This window comes from Thunnus maccoyii, chromosome 13 (assembly GCF_910596095.1).
Source record: "Thunnus maccoyii chromosome 13, fThuMac1.1, whole genome shotgun sequence".
NCBI classification, from domain to species: Eukaryota; Metazoa; Chordata; class Actinopteri; order Scombriformes; family Scombridae; genus Thunnus; species Thunnus maccoyii.
Genome location: NC_056545.1, coordinates 10726603 through 10748418, shown reverse-complemented (window position 1 = coordinate 10748418; position 21816 = coordinate 10726603). Strand labels below are relative to the sequence as shown.

Here is a 21816-nt window from a genome sequence, read left to right as displayed (position 1 = left end):
TTACAATCAATTCTTAAACCAACTGGCAGCCAGTATTGGGACATTAAACAGGAGTAATATGGTCTCTTTTCTTGGTTTATTTTAAAAGTCTGGCTGCTGCATTTTATAGAATTCGGAATCTGTAAATTGAGTTCAGATTTATGCCAGTTGGGAGGCCACTGCGGCATGTATGGTAGATTCAGTATCTTTAAATCTCAAAATTGAACGAAATCTGGCAGTATTCATTCATTCGATGACTTTCTACCGAATTTCACACCAAACTAAATGACCAAATTGTTTTATTTTTTTAAAAAAGGACACTGCTTGTACATTAAATCTGAGTTTTCTCTCTTGTTTACGGTACGTCGGATTAGTCGAGAGCACAGGAGGAAATGCCACGTGTACATACTGCGCATGCCCGACGATTTTTACGTCGCTCCTGCTGGGTGATCCCAACTTCCGGTGAAAGAGGAGAAGTGCCTCACACATACGATTAACTCTGACAAGGCCCGTCGTTACTCACCCGTGGGTAGTTGTGAACGGGGGTTTCGATAACAGCCATGGCCCTGTAATCGCCAACAAGTCAGCTAATTAACTTTTTAAGCAGCTACGAGACGCCGCTTTGACTTAAAGGACACGTCGTCGAGTTTGAACGTTACATCGCGACTGCCAGCTAGTTAGCTCGCTAGCTAAAGACGCAGCTAGCTATTCGCCAACCAAGCAAACCTCTAAATTAGAACCTGGTGTATATTTCAAGATGTCAAGTGCGGGATTTAACTCTCAGAATGGGACAGGGCAGGCATATGCGAATGGTGAGTAAAACTTAATTTACGTAAACTTCACACAAGGCTAAGTAGCTAATATTAGCTTAATCGGCTAACGTTGTCTCTATAGCCGTTTGCTAACTGGGATCTACCTGGCTTGCTTAGAAACGCTGTAACTTAACGTAACCAAGCACGAGTGAGCTGTCAAGTATAGCTACGCCAAGATAACTACAGTTAATCTTGCCACGTTACTGAATTCAGTTGGAAAACGAGTTTATATCGCTAAGGCAAACTAACTATAACTGTCTTGCTAACTGGATTTAGCCAGTGTTTGTTAACTTTGGTTTGTCGAGGTGGCAAACCCATCAGGCTGACAAACTGAAAAGTCAACAGGCACTATAAACCTTTAAGACAGGTGATGGGCTGTCCCATCCCCCCTCCCTCCATCGTCCTCCAGTAAACATAAACGGTGATGTTGTGATGTCGTAGCGACAACTTTACAATTATGCATCCCGAGAAGCTACTAGGTTAGCCGGAACTTACCCCTATCACATTAATTATAACATTTAGTGTGTTCTGACTTGTCCTGTAGTTTCATTGCCAATGAACAATCTCGTCTTTAGGTCTGTTAGTTTCCTCACAGATTTTCATCAGGCTAAATAACTCTAGCGTGTTGTCGTTCTACGTTTTACTGTACATGTGGCACATTGGGGACGATCCAAATATGTTTCCGAAGATGCTTCTTCAGACTCCTCTACTTAAGTTTAAGGTTTCTTACACATTGCTGTGGGGTTTCCATGAACGTAAAGGAACAACAATCTAAACACACACAGTGACAGCTGACAAAAGTGCAACTGAGGGCAGCCTTCATTAGCTTTCCTTATCAATGCCTTTGAAGGAGCTCTCTTATACTGTGCAGATTAAGCAATTGCAGCTCGAGTTTATAATCCTGGTTTTCTAAAGCTGTAGATAAACTGAACGTGTCTGAATGTCTTCATTATGTTCTCCCTAATATTATTCCTATCTTACTTGTATCAGATGAGTCACTAAAGGATGCTGATCCAGCTCTGTTATTTAGAGCTCTGATCAATCTGAAAACAATGTCTGTCTGACAGAAGAAACAAACCATGAAAATTAAAGCCTGATGGGATTTTCAGTACAATGTGTGTAAAGTAATCATTATCATGGGATATCTGTAATGTGAATGACTAATTCAGAGATTAAGTAACTTTGTACCTTAAAATGATTAAGACCTACGCCATTTACATATTTGTCACATCAAAATGTTTCCATGTCATATGTAGTTTCTGTAACTGATGAACATACAGTAACCCACTGGAAACTTCACACTTGAGCAAGTCTGATTTATATTTTCTAGCTATGCCAAAAAATCACAGAAGATGATCCGGTAAAAATTCCATTATTCCACTTTTCCTTGGAAAGTGCTTCCATCTGAACAGGAATTATAAGTGTTAAGGGTTGTAGTTAAAGTTTGATGGTGTTATTTGAAGATGTGTTTATGACTGTTGTAACACACTTGTCTTTAAAGGTCCTTAATCTCTCTTTAAGTGGAGTTATACTGATTGACTCCCTCAATTCTGGATTTTTTTTGCTAATGTTTACACTAACTGAGCTAAATGAATTGATTTGTTGAGATTGGTGGATAGGTCTGATCCCATATAAGGCTCTTTATGATTGGACAAGAGCTGTGACTGACCAGAAGCTTTAGTTCTTAAAATTTCCCTGCTCTCAGGAAGGACAAAGATTTGAGGTGGATTATGTGCCTTCATCTATCTTTGTTCATTGAGAAGAGTTGTTCTCTAATCCCTTCTCACTCTGCTGACTTAGCTCTACCTCCGGTGGTGTAGTGCAGGACTAAGTGGATAGTAGTGAATCTGTTGGTATTATGCAATCATTTAGAGTGTAAAGAGGGATACACTCACTGATGGTGCAATTTAAGCACTGATGCCTATCAGTTTCTTGTTTAGGTAACACCTTTATTGATATAAATTGCCACTCCAACCACACTTTCTTTTTTCTGCTGACTATTAGATTTAAGATCTATTTTTGATGTAAGCAAGATGATGCAAGATGATCTACTATTTCAGAAAGAGTAAATCAATTCCTTCTTTGATTTTCAGTAAAATACCAGAGTTCTTGGTATTGATATGTGGCATTTAGGAAATTTAAACGCAAATGCAACATTTTAGTGTGGTACCTGAAAATTTTACACCCCAAGCATTCTTAATTTAAAAGCAACACTTATTTATTATTTCTTATCAGTAAAAGCAAAGCCCTGTTTTGTTTCTGTGATGTTTTACTGCTGTGTTCAGTAAAGAAAGGCCAGACTTGGCTCAGAGATCCACACTCACTGTCACTGAGGGCAGATCATGATTAAGGTAAAGAGATTACACCCCACGCTGTCAGTTCATTGGTCATTTGGTGCACCTGAGTGGTTTTCACTGGCTGTCGTCACTGCCAACACAGTAACACCTGCTTTTCATATAGCTTTTTGTATTGTGCTTCAGATTTAAACCCGAGGATTCCCTTTATTCAAAAGACACTTAAGTCGCAAACAGAAGCTCTTTTAGACTCTGAATCTGTAACATTGCTGTCTTCATCCCTCTGTTAAGCTAATGGATTGGCCTTTGAGCTTTCACATAAGGCTACCTTACAGTAATGGCCCATAATGGTTCTGGTCAAGCATGACAGGACTGTAACCTGGAGAGCTGCAATCCCTGTGCAAATTTTGGCATCTGGTACTCAAGAGGGAGTCCAACAGCCCTCTTTTTTTCTCGACACAGTGGCAGTGATGCTGGAGAACAGTTTGAAAGTAATGACACAAGGAAGAAGAGCGTTCAACATGTAAAACTGCCAGAACATCTACAAACATGTCTGAAGGAGCTTTAGTGTCATTTTAGTAGATAAGTGTGTGTGTGTTGTTTTCGGAATATAAATATGTAATAACTGAACAAACATCAACCTGTTGTTTTGACCTAGATTCTCTAACATGCCTATATTTTGATTCCTCTGGTCTCCAGGTCCATCACAGAACCCAGTTGCCATGCAGCAGCTGCCAGGGGTCAGCTATGGCATGACTCACCAACCAACCTACAATCCAATGCAGGCCAAAGCTCCCGCACCCCTCGGCCCTGGACTCTATCCCTCTGGGCCATATCAGCCCGTTCCCCCAGTCAGCTCCTACCAGCAGGGCCCACCACCATCTTCCTACCCAGCTGCTCCAGGCCAGCAGCTGTTGACAAGGCCTCCAATGGGAGTTGCTCCATCCCATACTCCTCCTCAGTCTGCCAGCCCCAGCCCTGGTCCAAGGCTTCCCCCTGCACAGGCCACACCTCCCCCTCCTGCTGTGTCTTCTAGTAACTACTACGCAAACCCCCAGCAGCAGCAGCAGCAGCAGCAGCAGCCCATGCCTCCAGCATGGCAGTACAACACATCACCCCCACCAATGGGGCCACCCTCTTCTATGAGCGCATCGCCCCGCGGCCCTGTGGCAAATCATGTGAACCCAGCTACAAGTGTGAGAGCGCCACCGCCGTCATCAGCTCCTTACAGTGCTGCACCACCAGCGCCGGTGTCCCTTAGTGCCACCCAGCCACCAGGCCCAGGGATGCCCCCCACCTCTTTGCATGGATACATCCAGCCAGGTACGAACATGAAGGCTCCACTGAAAGCCACACTTGTATCAGCTACTGTAGCATCCAGATGCTAGATGGCGAGGGTATGCTAAAGCGTATATCTTGAATGTATTTATTATGTTAAATGTTTAAGTCTCTGTGTTTTACCTGGCTGTGAGACAACATATTCCTTGGGGACACTAAAGTTAAAGTTGAAAGAAGCACAGTACAGAGGGGACAATTCGTAGTTATAGAACAATGAGTTAATAATGATGCAGGCACACCTTGGGCCAAATCAATAAAAAGATGAATCATTGTTTCTAGTTTCAAATCAGACCAGTGAACCTCAGGCTATTAACTTAAGAGTCCCCATCATCTCATCTGTCATTTCTTTAAAACACACACTGTATTTTTTAAAGTATCCACCATACTCCCCTTCCAATAACTTTTCTATTGCATGACGGATATGTCTCATCTCTTTTATGTTCATTGTCTTGAATAAACGACTGACATGTGCTGCAGATATGATTATCTTGAAATGCTGATATGTTGGAGCTGGACATTGCCCTCTGTTCCTACACTGAACATGTTGGCTGGGTGCCTCCTCTGGATTCCTCCCAGGCACAGAGACTCATTTGCTCTGAATTTGTGCAAAGTTCAAAGAAGAATTTTATTGTTTCCTATGCGACTCTTCTGTAGCAGCATGACGTGGCTGTTAGGGCAAGTCAAAATTGAAATTTCAGTTTCTGGTATAGGTTGTATTCCTAAAATTACTGCTTTTTGCTGGGGATATTAGCAGAAATGCAATCAACTGTCTCATGGGCATTTGTCCCATTCTCATAGTTTGATTCATAGTAGTTTGATTTATTGCTTTGATTGCAAAATATTCCAAGAGGGCAGAGAGTTTAACATTTGTCTCCCTGGAGAAATGTGTAGCTTGTACTGTCAAAAACAAAAGACGGCTCAGAGTGAATCTCAGTATCTTTGTCAACTAGTCATGAACATTTTCTCTGGAGGAAGTGGTTTTGTTAAGTGATGTGAAAACGACAGAATTCGGTTGTGTAATCTGTGGCCTCGGTGTCTCAATAATGTGTCAAAGTATTATGTAAATTAACCTTGATTTTTTTTTTTTTTTTTTTTTTTTTTTAAAGCTATCTTTAGTGCAGTACTTTTGAACAGAAGCAGAGGTCACATAATCGCTGTTTACATTCACACCCCCAACAAGAAGAGTCTGCTTGATTTTTAGAGACCTTTCCCCCAGCAGCACCGTCAGGACAAATCAGTACAATGGTGGCAGTGAACATAACATCTAACTGGCAAATTATTAGTCGATTATTGTGGACTCTGTTGTATGCAATAAAATGTCACATATTTCACCTCTGACCTTGATAATGAGTGTGAGTGAGCTGTCAGAGTGCTGATAAATTAATCAAAAAAGCATAGTCAACAGTGTGCTGTAAAGAGGATTATCATTGTAATCATAATCACACAGCTTTATCTCAGTCTAATCTCTAATCTAATTAAGACTATGCTGTCTTCCGTTCCTGGTATCATAGATTTCTCATTATTTGTCCTAATAATTGGCAGTTGCCATTTTCTGTCACTGCTGTATGAATAATCAAGCTGTGCATGGTATTACACAATTACTTACACCGTTCCCGAGGGGCATGTATCATTTAGAGAAACAATGGCAATGTGTTATACCTCATACGCAAAAGTAAACATATTTGCCGCCTTCATTGATCAGCGATTTGATCAAAGAATTTATTTGGGTTGAGACACATCTGAACTGACTGGTTTGTCAGAGATTGATATCGTTCTGTTGCTGCTCTGACATTAGCCGGCTGTGGGGCAATATCTCCACCAGTTGTTGTCACCTCTAGTCAGAGCTTATAACGTTAGAGCACTTCTGTGATGCATCGTATCTGTTGTCTACATGATCTGTGGCAACAACACGCTCGTGTTTTACATGACACAGTAATGTTGACATCATTTTAGAAGTCATCACTCTGTTTTAATTACCTCACAGTCTCAGCTGAAATGTTGTTCCTCTCATGTGCACCACAAGAATGAAAAGTGATTAATACACTGAAAGATAATTACTCAACAACTTTGAGCCATTCATTAAACAAAAATGCCAAATAGTTGCTGCTTGTAGTTTTTTAAATTTGAGGATTTTCTGCTTTTAACCTCTGGTTAATTGTGATAACATGACCCACTATTTGCCACATTTTATATACTAAATGAGTAATTGACTAATCAAGAAGAAAAATATAGAAATTATTCTATAATGAAAATAATGATTTGTTTCAGCCCTAACAATAATCACTGTTGTTGGTGTGTTTCACCAGGCACAGCACCCCCACCAATGAATCCCATGCCTCCCCACACATATCAACCAAGCAGAGCTCCCTATGGGCCCCCACCTACAGGACCCCCACCTACAGGCCCGCCACCAACCATGAAACCCACACCGCCTCCCACTGGACCCCCAATGGCCAATGCCACACCTCCACCCCCAAAAGCAGATGGTAAGTTTTTAGTTTTCTTTTTAATCGTGGAAAAATTTCATTGTTGTCGTCGGGTATGACAACTTGTAGAGGCATAATTCTTTATACTTGTTTTATGGCATAACTTTGTATATTTATTTACATGTCACTTGATACGGCTGATACGGTGTTAACGGCCTGGTATGAGCTCAGCAAGCTGAGACTAGCAACTTATTTTGAGAGCATTGCCGTTGAAATCAATCCCACTGGACAAGAAAAGGAAGTGGAGACTTCTGTGAGACAACACAACCAGTCACTTAAGGTGGATTTATAGGTCTGTGTTGAGTGGTTATGGTGTAGCTACAGAACATATGCCTAAGTATAAATCCACCTTTTAGTATTTCAGACTTACTGCAGATGTTTTAACTGGGTTAGCAAGCTTGGTTAAATGTTGGAAGTCAGTACAGCACACTTTCTCCACAAATTCAGCAAGTATAATGTGATGATAATGGGACATTTGTCGTACAAACATTATGTGAGTCTGTGTCATGTAAACACGCTGTAAGTGATAACAAATATTATATCACTTTGGGCCAGGAACTGTATGTCCTTCTATAAGCCAACCATTTTTGTTCTGATCAGCTTCCGTTGTTTCCCTCCCTTCCCTCCTTCCTCTCCATGCCAGCTCAGTGTGGGGGGGCTGTCAACAGCACTCAGTCCCCCACTGAGCACGACTGCCAGGAGGGGGATATTGAATGTCCAGGTGTGGCTAAATCTATCTGTAGCTGTTAGATGTTGTTTCAGTGTCGTTGTACCCATCCTGTCCTCTCTGTGCTGCTGTTCATTGTGTCTAGGGATGCACTAATTCTTTTTTTCGTCCCTTAATTTGACGGCAAATACGAAGCTCAGCTGATGCGGAGCTCTAATATTGTTACTTCTACAGAACTTTGCAGAAAATAAGAAAATGAGTCGAGATATTAGACAAGACGCTTTGCTTTGATCTCTATGACTTGTGCTTATGTAGCTGGGTGTTAGTATTGAGGAATCTGTCAAGTATGCTGCTTTAGACCAGGAATTTCTTAGTATCAGTGCATCCCTGGTGACATATATTTCTTGTCGGTATTTTATCTTCCTCTCGTCCATCCATTCTCACTGTATCTTTCATATGACCTCTGAATAAATGTGTCTAGATAGTGAAGTTTCTTTAAAACACCATACAACAATTTCCATCATTACCATTGTTAGTAATGTCTTGTAAAAGTACCCCTTTGTCTCCATCTCATGTGTATCTTGTACTGTAGTTCAGATCGTTCCATATCCATCACTTCTGGTTAGCACACTGAGATAGAAAGAGCAAAAAAGTGTCACTAAAATTATTCATATCACATGTGGTTTGCTTTGGAACAGGAACTGTGGCTGGAAATGGCCCACAAGCATCAAACAGCTATAATCATGTTGACAACAAAATGGGTAAGGTCATTTTCTGCCACATCTTGGAATCTTTTCACACCAACCACATGTACAATCTAGGTTTACTAAGTAGAATTTCATAGCAGCTATAGACTTACAGTAAATGAGCATCGTCTCTTGGAGGAGGCAAAACTTTTTTTTTTTTTTTTTTTAATGTCTCTTAGTCTCTAAAGTGTTTCTTTACATTTTATTTCACAATCTTTAACATTAAATCATTTATTCAACACTCTTCAGAATCTTAAAAATCAAAAAAATATTTTTCTGTATAAATACACAATGACTAAATGTCACAAGATTAACTTCTGTCATGCTATAACAGATTGTCTTCTAATTTCTTCAGGTTTAAAGGATAAGTTTGGCAATACTCAAATCTAGCAAATCTAAAGAAAAGACCAAAATCAATATTTTCCTGTGTATCAAAGGCCTGATAAAGCTTATTCCTCTGTGCCATTGAGCTCCTTTGTTGTCCAAAAACTGTTCAAAACACGTCAGTGAGCCACTCCGTCGAGCTCGGTGTCATTACCATGAACACGGCTACTGAAGTTTATTTTGAGTAAATCACACATACATTATTACACTTATCAGAGCACCAAATATGTATTCATCTGCAGCTGACAATAGTTTCCACCAAATACACTCCTTATACTTGTTTTAGTAAAGTTTGTTAACAACTACAGTGCCCAGCTGTTTCAGAAATTACTGAGCCATGTTAAAAAATAAAACTTTCTTGTTTTTAAAGATTTGTTTTTAGTAGAAAAGAATGGGTTTGGCTCTGAGTACCACAGACAGGGAAGGGAAGTCAGAAAGTGTTGCGAGATGGAGTAAGCCATTGTTGTTGTTGTTTTTTTTTTTCATGTTGTTTGTTGACTATAAAAAAAAAATACAAAATATTGTTTGTCTTATCCTGTAAAGAGGTTCATTTTTACTTTTTTCACTGATTACTGCTGTTCAGTGGGTTTGATTCCTTGTGTGAACTAAATTCATTTTTGTTCCCTTTTCTTCCCCAGCTGGCCCACCTCAGCCTGGACCGCCTGGTCGGCACTTGGGCCACTACCCTTCCCTTCCCCCTGGGTACCAGCAGACCCCTGCTCCCCACAACGCCACCTCCCCGATGCACCCTGCGATGCAGGCCGCCACGCAGCCTTACACTCAAGCACCTCAGCCATACCAGCAGGTGAGAGAGGTTTGTCCCAGCAGCCCACTGACTGTGTGCCAGTGTAACACCATGCTCTGCCACCTCTGTCATGCATTTGTTTTTCTCTTAACACACATGCAAAACCCTTCTGTCTGTGCAGGCTATATGGAAATGTTAAGCTGATGTTAAGATATAACTTCTGTGTATTTGTAGGGTCAAAGTTGACAAACAAGGAGTTAATTTGACAGTATGAAGGAACAATTTGCTTAACTAATTTTTAATTTTATGCCAGCAAATATCTTTTTTAGGTGCCAGACTAACACATGGGTTTGCAGATATATCTGACTGTTTTTTTATTTTATTTCTCTTTAAAATATTTTGTTACACATGGGATGGTAGCCAGTGTCATCCACCACTTTAAACAATAATAATATTGCATTTAATTTTGGGTGCACTATAAGAAAAATATTCTGGAGGAAACATAAAATGTTTGATTAAATGCTAAGATTTTAAAACAGTCATTCATCTGTAAATCAAAGCATGGGTTACCTTTCATGCTAAATAATTTGTGTCTCGCAGGTTTTGGTTAAATGCTTGTTGTTTTTCCTTCTCTCAGCCACCTGGTGGTCCAGGGCCAGCCCAGCTGAGCCCATCCTTGGCGGCCATGAGCCTCCAGTCCAGCACCCCAGAGGCCCTGAGAGTGGTCAACCTGCTGCAGGAGAGGAACCTGCTGCCACCAAGTCCAGTCCCTGCCCCAACACCCTGCCTGCCCCAAGATCTGCAGAAGATTAACTGCCACCCAGAGTAAGCCATGGTGGACTAATATCAGCAGCATGTGTCTGTAGTCTGTCTATTTTTGCCTCGTAAGTCACTGTGTACAGTGAATAACAAAATGTTAGCTGTGGTTAAGTTGCCATCTGTACATGCACTGTATGTATTTTAGATCAGCATAACTTTGAACTTTTGTCCCTGCATACAGTATTTTTCATGCATGGTAAAAAATGATGTGTTCATCCATTCATCTAACCCAGTCACCCACATATCACATTGGTACACGAGAAATACCAGAGATAACATGATCTCTGGATGCAGTTCAAGTACTGTGTGTTTGTGTCTCTCCAGGGTTTTCCGTTCTACGCTGACCAGCATCCCTCAGACCCAGTCTCTGCTCAATAAAGCCAAGATGCCACTGGGCCTGCTGCTCCACCCCTTCAAAGACCTCTCGGTAAAAAAGCGTCAAGTACACTCAGTTCAGTATTAACTAAGTTGGGGTAAGGGATTAAGAGGAACATGGTAAACACAGCTGAATTTCTCTTGGAGAAACTAAATTTTCTGCCCATGTTGGTGCGTAACACGGTTAGAATAGGATTTGACTAAATGTACCCCTTGGCAAAATCTGTCAGGATGAATTGGCGTTTGTTCCTGTGGTAATTGAGGACACAGACAACAGAGACGTTGCACAACTTGGACAGCAACAAGAAAGTCTTTATTGAAACGCCAGTTACAATGAGCTGCAAACAAGAAAATGAGTTTGCCTGGAGGCACTTCTCACACAGGGGTTGGTTTTGTTCTATGGTTTTCCTTGCAGCAACTTCCCGTGGTGACATCCAGCACCATCGTCAGGTGTCGGTCCTGCAGAACATATATCAACCCCTTCGTATCCTTCCTGGACCAGAGGAGGTGGAAGTGCAACCTGTGCTATCGGGTCAACGATGGTAAGAATAGGGGGAGGAATGATGGAAGAGATATATGATCTCTTCCACCAGAGATATCACCTGAAAGTTCCCTCATCATCTGAAAGAGCTGCTGTCAGTGAGGACACTGAAGGCAGCTGACAAGTGTCTAATCTATTACAGCTTAGCAACAAAATGTATTTCCATTAAGTAATAAATGGAGAAAATGACAAGTCCATCTCTGAGACTGTTAACCTGGTTGAAATAAGAAAAAAGAAAGAAAGAAGACAGCTACGCTGCTATATGATGATTTATTACAGTAAATACCTACATAAACACCTTCATGTGAAGTGGATAAAAGTCTTTAGTATGATTAAATAAATAAAGTTTGTGTTTATTATATAGCCCCATGTATTCCACAGCTTAAGTACACAGTTTTACCTTTGTGACTGTGGACCATCTTTGTATACAGTCTATGCTGTGGATCTTCACACTCGCCACCGAGTTACAAAGTACACAGCACATTATTTAATACTAAAACCTCACTTGATGGTGTCTGGTTGTGTTTCTGTGTCCCTGTCTCTAGTGCCAGAGGAGTTTATGTACAACCCAGTCAGCAGATCGTACGGAGAGCCACACAAAAGACCTGAGGTCCAGAACGCCACCATCGAGTTCATTGCTCCTTCAGAATACATGGTAGGTTGCAACATACACTATTGACGAATTTGTACCTATTAAAGATGTGAGCAGTTATCTATGTGCTCAGTCTATTGTAAATGAATAGCTCATTTTCATAAAAGTGCTAAATTAATACTAAATTTTACAGTTCCTTACTTAATCTTGTGTGGATGGAAGAAATTTTACAGTAATCTGTGTGTGTGATTGTGATGGTGTGTTTTTATTGACCTTGTGTTAAGCTACATGTATTTGCCCTGATTTACCCAGCTGAGGCCACCACAGCCTGCTGTTTACCTCTTTGTGCTGGACGTATCCCACAATGCAGTGGAGACGGGCTACCTGAATGTTTTCTGTCAGTCACTGCTGGACAACATCAATGCGTATGTACAACATTTAATTTTCAGTTATTAGAGATGTTGAGGAGATGTCGGGCCTTTTTTTTTTAATAATTCTACCAGTGCTTTAAAACTATAAGAGGACAAATAAACAAACGTGTAAATGTTTGAGGATTCAACAGCAGTAGTATATTTTCCGACCGCTAGGTTGAAATTGCGCTCTGAAATACTCTGAAACTGAAATAGGTCATCCTCTTCGCCTAAGTGCTAGTTTATTGAAGCATGTGTGTGTCCTAGGCTTCCTGGAGACTCGCGGACAAAGGTAGGCTTCATCACCTTTGACAGCACCATCCACTTCTACAACCTCCAGGAGGGGCTTTCCCAGCCTCAGATGCTCATTGTATCTGACATTGAAGGTGAGATATAATACAGCAACTTGACAGCTGTTTGTGCAAAACCATTTGCAAAAATGTGGAGCTTATAACTACATAAGGTATTAAGAGATCACAGACTGTTTGGATCACCAAACTCCATAACTGGCGTTATGTTTTTGGGAACTGTTATCTTCTGTCATACTTGAAACTCAAACACTCAACTGGATCCAAATTTCTTTTATTTCTTTCATTTATTTAATTATTAATGTCACCACAAACTGTGGCTCTTTCTTATTTTCTTGAAATGAATCACTTTATGATAGCTGCACTTTTAAAGATTAGTTTCATAACTATTATAATATCAGTGTGTTTGTGACTGTATTTTATGTGTCTAAATGCTACATGTTTGTTCTACACAGATATCTTTTTACCAACACCAGACAGCCTTCTAGTAAACCTCAATGAATGCAAAGAGGTAAGAAACTTGACCTTGATTTAAAGCTTATTGTGAACATGACTATTCAATAGTCCAAAATCTCCTCACTTTGTCATATTTCTGAATTTTAAGCTTAATTTTAGCCATGTGTTTTCTGTTTCTTTACACTTTATAGGAAGTGACAACTACTGTATATTTAAGATTTAATTTTGTTTATATCAAAATAATAGCAGCCACACTGCTGAGTGACACCCTGACCCCGGTCTCTGACCTCTTTGCAGATGGAAGAAAGATGAAATGACAAAACTAAAGTCTCTCCTCAGGGATCAAAAGTGTCACAAAAATAAGACTCCCTCTCTATATTTGTCTTCCAGCTTGTGCAGGATCTTCTGAAGAGCCTGCCAACTTTATTTGAAAAGACCATGGAGACCCAGTCTGCCCTGGGTTCAGCTCTGCAAGCAGCCTTCAAGCTGCTGTCGCCCACCGGAGGGCGCATGTCTGTTTTTCAGACCCAACTGCCTAACCTCGGTGTGGGGGCGCTCCAGTCCAGAGAGGACCCCAACCAGCGGGCATCTGCCAAGGTAAGAGATCTGATGATGAGGTTTCTCCAGGACATCAATGAGTTGTGTGTCGGAAATCTGTTTTGTAGCTTTTCAACTATAATTAGATCTTAAAAACATGTCAAATTTCAGATTTTGAATTCTTTTGGATTGTCAATTTCTGTTCATATTTTGAGCTCATTGTCCTACCTGGTGTGTTTTTCTTTCAGGATATCCAGCACTTATCCCCAGCAACAGACTTCTATAAGAAGCTGGCTCTGGACTGCTCTGGCCAGCAGGTTGCTGTTGACCTGTTCCTGCTCAGCGCTCAGTACTGCGACCTGGCATCGCTTGGTGAGTCCTGGACTGAATGGATGGGAGATGGAGGATAGATGAAAAGAGGGAAGGAGGCTTTACTGGATATTTATGTTTGTTTACATATCTAGCGCTCAACACAGGATACTTTGACCTGACATTTCTCAGCCAGATTTTGCCAGCAACCTCAGATTTATAATTTACCATCTGGTGGTTTCAGTTTGGTTATATGAAGCCACAGGGTGAAATTATTTTGCCTGTAAAGTTAATGGAATTATGATTTAATGTAATAGAATGGCTTTATACTTATTTTAGACTCATAGCAACCACCACACAAATGAAAAAAAACTCTTGGGAAAGAAAAGCATTGGAAATGTTCAGTAGAATAAGTGAAAAATGTTTTGTTTTTCACAACACATTTATATATCATATCATCATAGTGGTAAAAAGCCAGATACAGACACAAGAAGCATCAGATTTTCTTTTTTTTCAATACCAGGTGCAATCACAGCAGGAGAGAGATGGGGAACTGGGTGTGAATCTATTTTAATCATGTCAAATAGAAGACTATTAGCATCTCATCTTTTCATTTCTCCTCTTGTTTACCTTCTCTCTCCCAGGCTGCATATCCAGATTCTCGGCAGGGAGCGTTTACTACTTCCCCTCCTACCACCACCAGCACAACCCTGCTCAGGTGGAGCGCTTCCAGAAGGAGCTGAAGAGATACTTAACCAGGAAGATCGGCTTCGAGGCCGTCATGAGGATACGCTGCACCAAAGGTCTGCTGGCACCAGATTTGTTTGTTTTGAGCAATGACTACATTACTGCTTTTTTGTTATTTGTTCATCTTATTATGATTAATGCAGCATAATTTTAATCATGAACAGTCAGGATTGGATTACCTGTTGCCCTCCCTGTAAACGATAACAGTGGCTGACTACTGCGATAAACTTAATGAGCAAAATGTTTTCACTTTAATTGTTTTGCAGTCGAGTGTTACAGTTTGTCTCTCTCTCTGTGTCTCCGCAGGTCTCTCCATCCACACGTTCCACGGAAACTTCTTCGTGCGCTCCACAGATCTGTTGTCTCTCCCGAACGTGAACCCAGACGCTGGCTTCGCAGTTCAGATGTCCATCGAGGAAAACCTGGACGACATGCAGGTCGTCTCTTTCCAGGCTGCACTGCTTTACACCTCCAGCAAAGGTACACATAAACAGACAGGATAAGAGGTTTAGTCAAAGCTATTATGAAAATCTCTGTCTGTTTTGTTAAAATAATGTGTCTTTTCTCTTTTAGGAGAAAGAAGGATCCGTGTCCACACCTTGTGTCTCCCCGTGGTTAATTCTCTGTCAGATATCTTCGCTGGGGCCGATGTTCAAGCAATCACTGGACTGCTGGCCTGCATGGGTGCGTAACGTGACACTTTAAAGGGAGCGCATCAGATTACTTTTTTAGAAGGACATTGTCACTGGGAGTTTAAATACATATAAAACTCACAATACTGAATGATGGGATTCTTAAGTTGAAAAATGCATTGTTTTTTCAAGAAAAACTTGAGGAGCAACATGTTCTGATGCTGTGCATGATGATTAATTGTCACATCAGAGAATTCAGATTGGGAAAACCTGCAATAGTATAAATTTTTTATTACCCCCAATTTTGCAATTGTCCATGTATCACAACTCATTCTTTCATTTATTTAGTCAATTTATGCATCCCTAGTTCTTACCTAATATTTGTTATAATTTTGTATTTACAATTTATGATTTTTAGCTGTTTCCATCCCTGTTTATAGTTATTTTAAGCAGGAGCATGAAGGCATTATAAAACATGAAGTGTTCAAAGAGTTTTGTCTTTATGCCTGTAATAATTTTGTGGACACTCAATTACATCAGATTACCAGAATGTTTTTAACATGAATATTTTATTTCAAACGAGAAGCATCAGTTCGGTGTGTATGTGTTTGGATTTAGATGTAGCAACACTCTGAAATTATTCTTCATTGTTGCACTAAATAGTCTTTTGATTGAATTGATAGGAAATCATTGCAAAGTTTGCATCCACTTCACTGTCATTACCATCGACAGATGGTGGTGAGTGGCGACAGCTGTGGTCGCCTAGCAACCATCACATACTGAGCACTCAGATCTGTGCATGCTCAGCTCATGTTCACTTACAACATAGACACTGATATTTTCTACTCTTTAAAATATGGTACCAACAAGTTTAATATTTAATTCATTTTAATTTCATCATGAACGTCAGCTGGAGGAGAGCTGCTGTATCTCAAGTCGTCAACATTTATTCAACACTACCACTGCAAATGTAAACTGTTAATGATGTTGTTTGTGCCTTACTTCAACTGATAATCCACAGCTGTTTTAAACTGATCATTCAAATCTACACAATACAAGACTGAAGTCTTACAGAATAGTTTGACATTTTTGGAAACACTCTTATTTGCCAAGAGTTAGATAAGAAGATGGATACTAATCGCATATCTGTCCTTTTTAAATATGACATCAGGAGCCAGGAAATGGTTAGTTTAGCGTAAAGAATTTTAAAAATTTAACAAACAAATCCACCTACCAGCACCTCTAAAGCTTTTAATCCATACACAAACTGGAATGTAAAAAACTTGTGATTTTTTTTATATGGGGTTAACTGGGAGACTATTTCTTGGCCAGGAGCAGTGATTCCCTGGAGTCTTCACTGGTTGCCTGGCAACCTCACAATGACGACAAGCTAACCTGCTGATGGCTATAGCTTCATATTCAATGAGCATATATGAGAGTGGTATTGATCTTCTCATCTAACTCTTGGCAAGAAGGCAAATATGCGTAACTATTGTAACTAAAAATGCTTAACTATTCCTTTTTAAAATGGCATTGAAATTTTAAGATGTATAGGATGTCATTGCTTTTAAGCCAGTGTTATCCCAAACTATAATGTAGCAGCTATTTAACATTTATTCCTTATAGATTATCATACATTCATAAATCACAAGTTTATTACTACTAGTTACTTCACAACTTCAGCAACAGGACAATATGGTGGTGCATTGTCAGGCATTAATCCACCTGATTAACATACATGAGGCAAAATATTCAGAATACTTTTCAATATAATGCACTCCAGGACACCACCATCCACTACGACCTCAATAATAAACAAAAAGTATAATTATCACCCTTCTGACAATGTCAACAAAAGCTGAAAATGGATAAGCTTTGTAAAAGTAGAATTTATGGCTGAGCTGTTGTACTGGATCTTATTACATTGCACAGGTGTTCATTATAAAGTGGCCGTTGAGTGTGTGTGTGTGTGTATATATAATACACACACACACACACACACGTATAATAATCCTCTTCCTGATGACTGGAAATGTGTTCTCCCTTTCTCTGCAGCTGTGGACCGTTCGGTGACGGCCAGTCTGAGTGACGCCAGAGACGCGATGACAAACGCTGCCATTGACTCGCTGATGTCGTACCGGCAATCTGTGTTGACCATCCAGCAGCCTGGCCTGTTGGCCCCGGCCTGTCTCAGACTCTTCCCCCTCTTCATCCTCGCCCTACTCAAACAGGTCGGTGTTTTGACAATATCCACTCGTTACACAGCAACTGCACTCCAACTCTCTGTTTTACTTTAAATTTCTACTTGTGTTTCTCCACTGATTGCTTTTCCATCTCTGTCTACACTTAAACTACACTTGAACTATAATGATCCAACATTTTTCTGGCCCTTAAGACACTGCTTCTACTTCCAGGATCTAGTGTTGGAAAAATAAACCATCAAGCCTTGATTGATCCGGTTTCGTGTGTTTTGTGTGTGCACCTTACAGAAAGCTTTCAGGACGGGCACCAGCACCAGGCTAGATGACCGGGTATTTGCCATGTTACAGCTGAAGTACCAGCCGCTGGCCTACTCCATGCTGATGATCCACCCTGCTTTGTACCGCATCGATGACCTGACCGATGAGGTGAGGAGGATGAAATTTCCCTTCACCGCCTGCACATCTCAGCTAGTGGATAGAGATGCTGCAGCGAAAAAAGTAGTGACTCTGGATAAAGTTTCCTCGAAGGCAGATGTTTAGAGGAGGCAAAAGAGACATTATTTATGTTATTTGGTTTATAAATAAGACATTTTTTTTATTCCAATATTTTCCACAGTTATTAAGTGTGTGTTACTGAGTAATAACCTTTTTTTCCTTCTCTTTCCTGCGTCGTCAGGGAGCTTTGAACATCAACGATCGGACCATCCCTCAGCCGAGACTGCTGCAGCTGTCTGTGGAAAAACTCAGCAGGGAGGCAGCTTTCCTCATGGATGCTGGAATGGTGCGGAGCATTCAACCCCAGTTTTAAAATGAACACTCATAACAAAATATTATAATGATTACTTTTATCATAGGTTAATCTGTTGATTATTTTTCCAAAACAAAGATGTTTTGGATTTAGCTTCTCTATAACTGGTCTATAGCTGTGGGTTATAGTGTGTGAATTGAGTGGTAATATGGAGTGCGCTTTTTGTATGCAAGTACATTTTGGGCTATCAAGGCTATTGGTGTCAAAATCAGTCCGTGCCTGTATGATAACATTAGTGCAAAACAGTAGCTCTGTAAGCCTTACCGATACTGATGGAAGATGACATGATCAACTAATTATTTTGAGTCAAATTTTTAAGAAAAAAATGTCAAATTCTCTGATTCCAGCTTCTCAAATGTAAATATTTTCTGGTTTCTTTAGTCCTCTATGACAGTAAACTGAATATCTTTGGGTTGTGGACAAAACAAGACATTTGAGGATGTCACCTTAGGCTTTGGGAAGCAGTGATTGACATTTTTCACCATTTTCTGACATTTTATGGACCAAACAACTAATCGATTAATCCAGAAAATAATAAAGAGATTAATCGATAATGAAAATAATAGTCAGTTGCTACCCTATTGTAGATGTCCTGTTTTATTTTTGACCATGCACCCATTGAAAAAAGACAAATTATACTCTGAAATAACAACAACAAAAAGCATCCATCATAAGTTTTATAATATTCTCAAGTGGCTCTTTTCTTTTTAAAGCATTTGTCCTGAATAGGCAACACACGAGAAGTATGTAAACACATGTTACACAATGAAGTAGCAGAGGTATCCAGTGTGGCTTCGAATTAAAACATCAGTACAAGCTTCTGTTTTTTTTAATTTTTATATATATATATATATATATCTTAATCAAATCTCTCAAATTTAAGCACCCAGTAACGAGGTGTGCAAGTGTTCACAGCAAGAGCTCTCAACACAGTACTTACTATTTATTTGTAATTGTATTTAATATATTTCTGTTCTGTTCCAAAAGGTGATGTATCTGTGGATTGGACGGAACTGCAACCCCAACTTCCTATCACAAGTCCTGGGAGTTCCCAACTATGCTACCGTGCCTGAAAACATGGTAGGAATGTTTCAGCAGTCACATTTATAACACCGCTTTAACTTAAATAACCACCAAAACACCATCAAATTACTTCCTTCTGTTGTAGTCATCCCTCCACTTTGCCTTTATCTTGATGTATCTGATCCACACTCATGCTGCCCTCCACCCTGCTAATGAAAACTTTACTGTCTCTCTCTCTCTTCTCTTAGTATCTGCTCCCAGAGCTGGACACTGCCGAGTCGCAGAGAACCAGAGCTTTCATTGGTTGGCTGAAGGAACAGAGGCCGTTCTCCCCCTCCCTGCATGTCATCAGGTGGGCAACAGACAGACAACATTTTGGTAAAGAGTGGAAAGAATCAAGGAGAAAGAGTGAGGGGAAGTTAAAATCAGCCAAGAACTGCTGGTTGTTCAGTTCAGTTCTAAAGTTAATCTTGTCTTCCAGCCTCTATGGTAATCTACTGGTATTTAAAGGACCAGTGTGTAAGATTTAATGGCATCTGACAGAACAGAATTGGCAGAAATAGAATATAATGTTAATGAGTTTGTTTTAATTAGTGTATAATTTTCATTACCTTAGAATGAGCCCTTTATATTTACGTGAGGAGCGGGTCCTCTTCCACAGAGCCTGCCATGTTTCTACAGTAGCCCAGAACAAGACAAACCAAACACTGACTCTTTAGAGGGCATTTCGCATTTTTTGTGGCCACCGTGGGTTCTCCTACACGCTTGGAAGGGGAGGGGAGGTGTATTCATTTGATTTCACTCTGCAACCTCACCGCTAGATGCCACTAAATCTTAAACACTGGTCCTTTAAGTTCCCCACTTTTCTGCTGAGTGGCAAAAACCCTGTGGGTGTCTGGTAAAACCTTGAAAGTTGTGGCTTTATTGATCAATTTACACTCAGTGTAATTGAATGGTTGAGGTTTTGTTTCTGTGGAAGTGTAAAATTTCCTTCATCAGCACTTTGACATAAAATAGCAACTTATGTCTCTTGACTTACATTACATTTTGTCATTTGACTTTCTCAGGGACGAGAGCCAGCTGAAACCCAGCTTTATGCAGAACATGATCGAGGACCGAACAGAGTCGGCCCTGTCGTACTACGAGTTCCTGCTGCACCTCCAACAGCAAATCTCCAAATAACCCTCAGTGGGACTGTGAGACGGGGGAATACTGAAGCAAGGATGTGCATCAGTGTATGTGTGTGCGTATATGTGTATATATATATACATATATACATATATGTGTGTATGTGTGTGTGCGTGTGAGTGGAAGCAGTAGGAGGCTGAGGTTCCCTCTTGCTCCATCTCCAGCTGTGGTCCACCGTCTCTCTCTGACAAAACCTTTTCTGAGCTGAACTGTTGTAAAGCGTCACTCAAATCAAACTATGCGACGGACAGGTTGAGGATGGAGGGACGAGAAATCCATTCTGATGCTTATTTGGCACTTTTTACCCGGCTGAAGCAATGCATTGGAAGGAAAAAAGAAGCAAGAAATCCACGATGATGATGATGATGATGCCGATAATTATGTGTATGTTAATGATCGAATGAATCAGTGTTTATTCTCATAGAACAATGCTGTCTAACTGAGGTATCGTTCAGATACAGTCCAGGCAAATGGTTGTGTGAAGTGTGTTTGTTCACAAAGCACAGTCGTCTTTACTAAAAACGAGTCATATGTATGTATGTATCTATGTATGTATGTATGTATGTATGTATGCTTAAGACTAGGTTTATGAGGAAGGCTAGTATTTCTGCGCTCAAAGACTGTTATTGGGTGTCACCAGGAGTATTTGTATACAGAACACCTGAGCTCTAACAACACTCTAATATCGTACCTGAAGGACAGAATGTGTGATTTTAATTTCTCAGTCATTATATTTGTGTGTGTCGAACAAATCTGTCATAAAAGGCAGAAATGTTAAAAGGTGTTTGAAGGTGGACCGACCTCGCCGTCATCTGCTGCCTTGAATGTGTGGACTCGGCAGCAGAAAGTCGTTTCATTGGTCTGATCTGTCCTTCAGAAACTCTCTGTCATCCTTTTGTCTTTCTGGACATTCAGAACACCTCTGACGACATTGCTGTTCTGTTTGTTAACTTTTTTTTTTTTTTTTTCTCTGATTGTTTAATTTATGAGACTCCCAATCTGATTAAATTCGATAATTGCCTTGTATGGGAACTCACTTTTATTATTAAGCCTCTGTTTAAATACAGACTCTATATATGAAATATTTTAATATAATAGGATATGGGAAATTCTTTAACACAGACATAACAAAGCCATTGTGATCTTTTAATCATACTTATTGATACTTGTATATTGAACAGAATGCGTTATATAAAGGTGAAGAAATGCTGATAATTTTAGTATAAACATTAAGGTGAATGACTAAGAAAATAAAATGTTTGGGACTTTTTAAATGTAGTTCGTGTTTTGGTGAGTGGACAGCGTTTATTCAGTGGAAACAAAGACTACAGAACAGAAAATGGACCAATTTAGTCAGTTTTGCTATTGACTGAACTTGAATCAAGGTTTTTGATTTGGTCTGATTTCATACAGTTTGTA

At 40.1% G+C, this 21816-nt stretch overlaps 1 protein-coding gene across 2 annotated transcripts; it reads left to right on the top strand.

The window, feature by feature from the left end:
* The first annotated feature begins 414 nt into the window (after nt 1-414).
* On the top strand, nt 415-21671 carry sec24a (SEC24 homolog A, COPII coat complex component). Of its 2 annotated transcripts, XM_042431389.1 has the most exons (23): nt 415-791; nt 3785-4408; nt 6730-6909; nt 8275-8337; nt 9345-9511; nt 10089-10276; nt 10595-10697; nt 11061-11187; nt 11732-11841; nt 12091-12203; nt 12456-12574; nt 12952-13007; nt 13343-13549; nt 13738-13861; nt 14443-14601; nt 14852-15025; nt 15119-15229; nt 17233-17408; nt 17667-17804; nt 18055-18159; nt 19174-19266; nt 19458-19561; nt 20277-21671. In XM_042431389.1, exons 1-23 carry the CDS (start codon nt 737-739, stop codon nt 20389-20391), a joined length of 3411 nt encoding a protein of 1136 aa, XP_042287323.1. In that variant the 5' UTR covers nt 415-736; the 3' UTR covers nt 20392-21671. The 2 variants fall into 2 exon arrangements, with proteins under 2 accessions (XP_042287323.1, XP_042287324.1); XM_042431390.1 differs by lacking the exon at nt 8275-8337.
* Nucleotides 21672-21816: the final 145 nt, after the last annotated feature.

Excerpts from the sequence above, each read along its gene's own strand:
- sec24a (XM_042431389.1), top strand. The coding sequence starts at position 737 with ATGTCAAGTGCGGGATTTAACTCTCAGAATGGGACAGGGCAGGCATAT. Across the intron at positions 4,409-6,729 it reads GCATGGATACATCCAGCCAG|GCACAGCACCCCCACCAATG; the intron begins GTACGAACATGA and ends GTGTTTCACCAG. Across the intron at positions 12,575-12,951 it reads CATTGTATCTGACATTGAAG|ATATCTTTTTACCAACACCA; the intron begins GTGAGATATAAT and ends TGTTCTACACAG.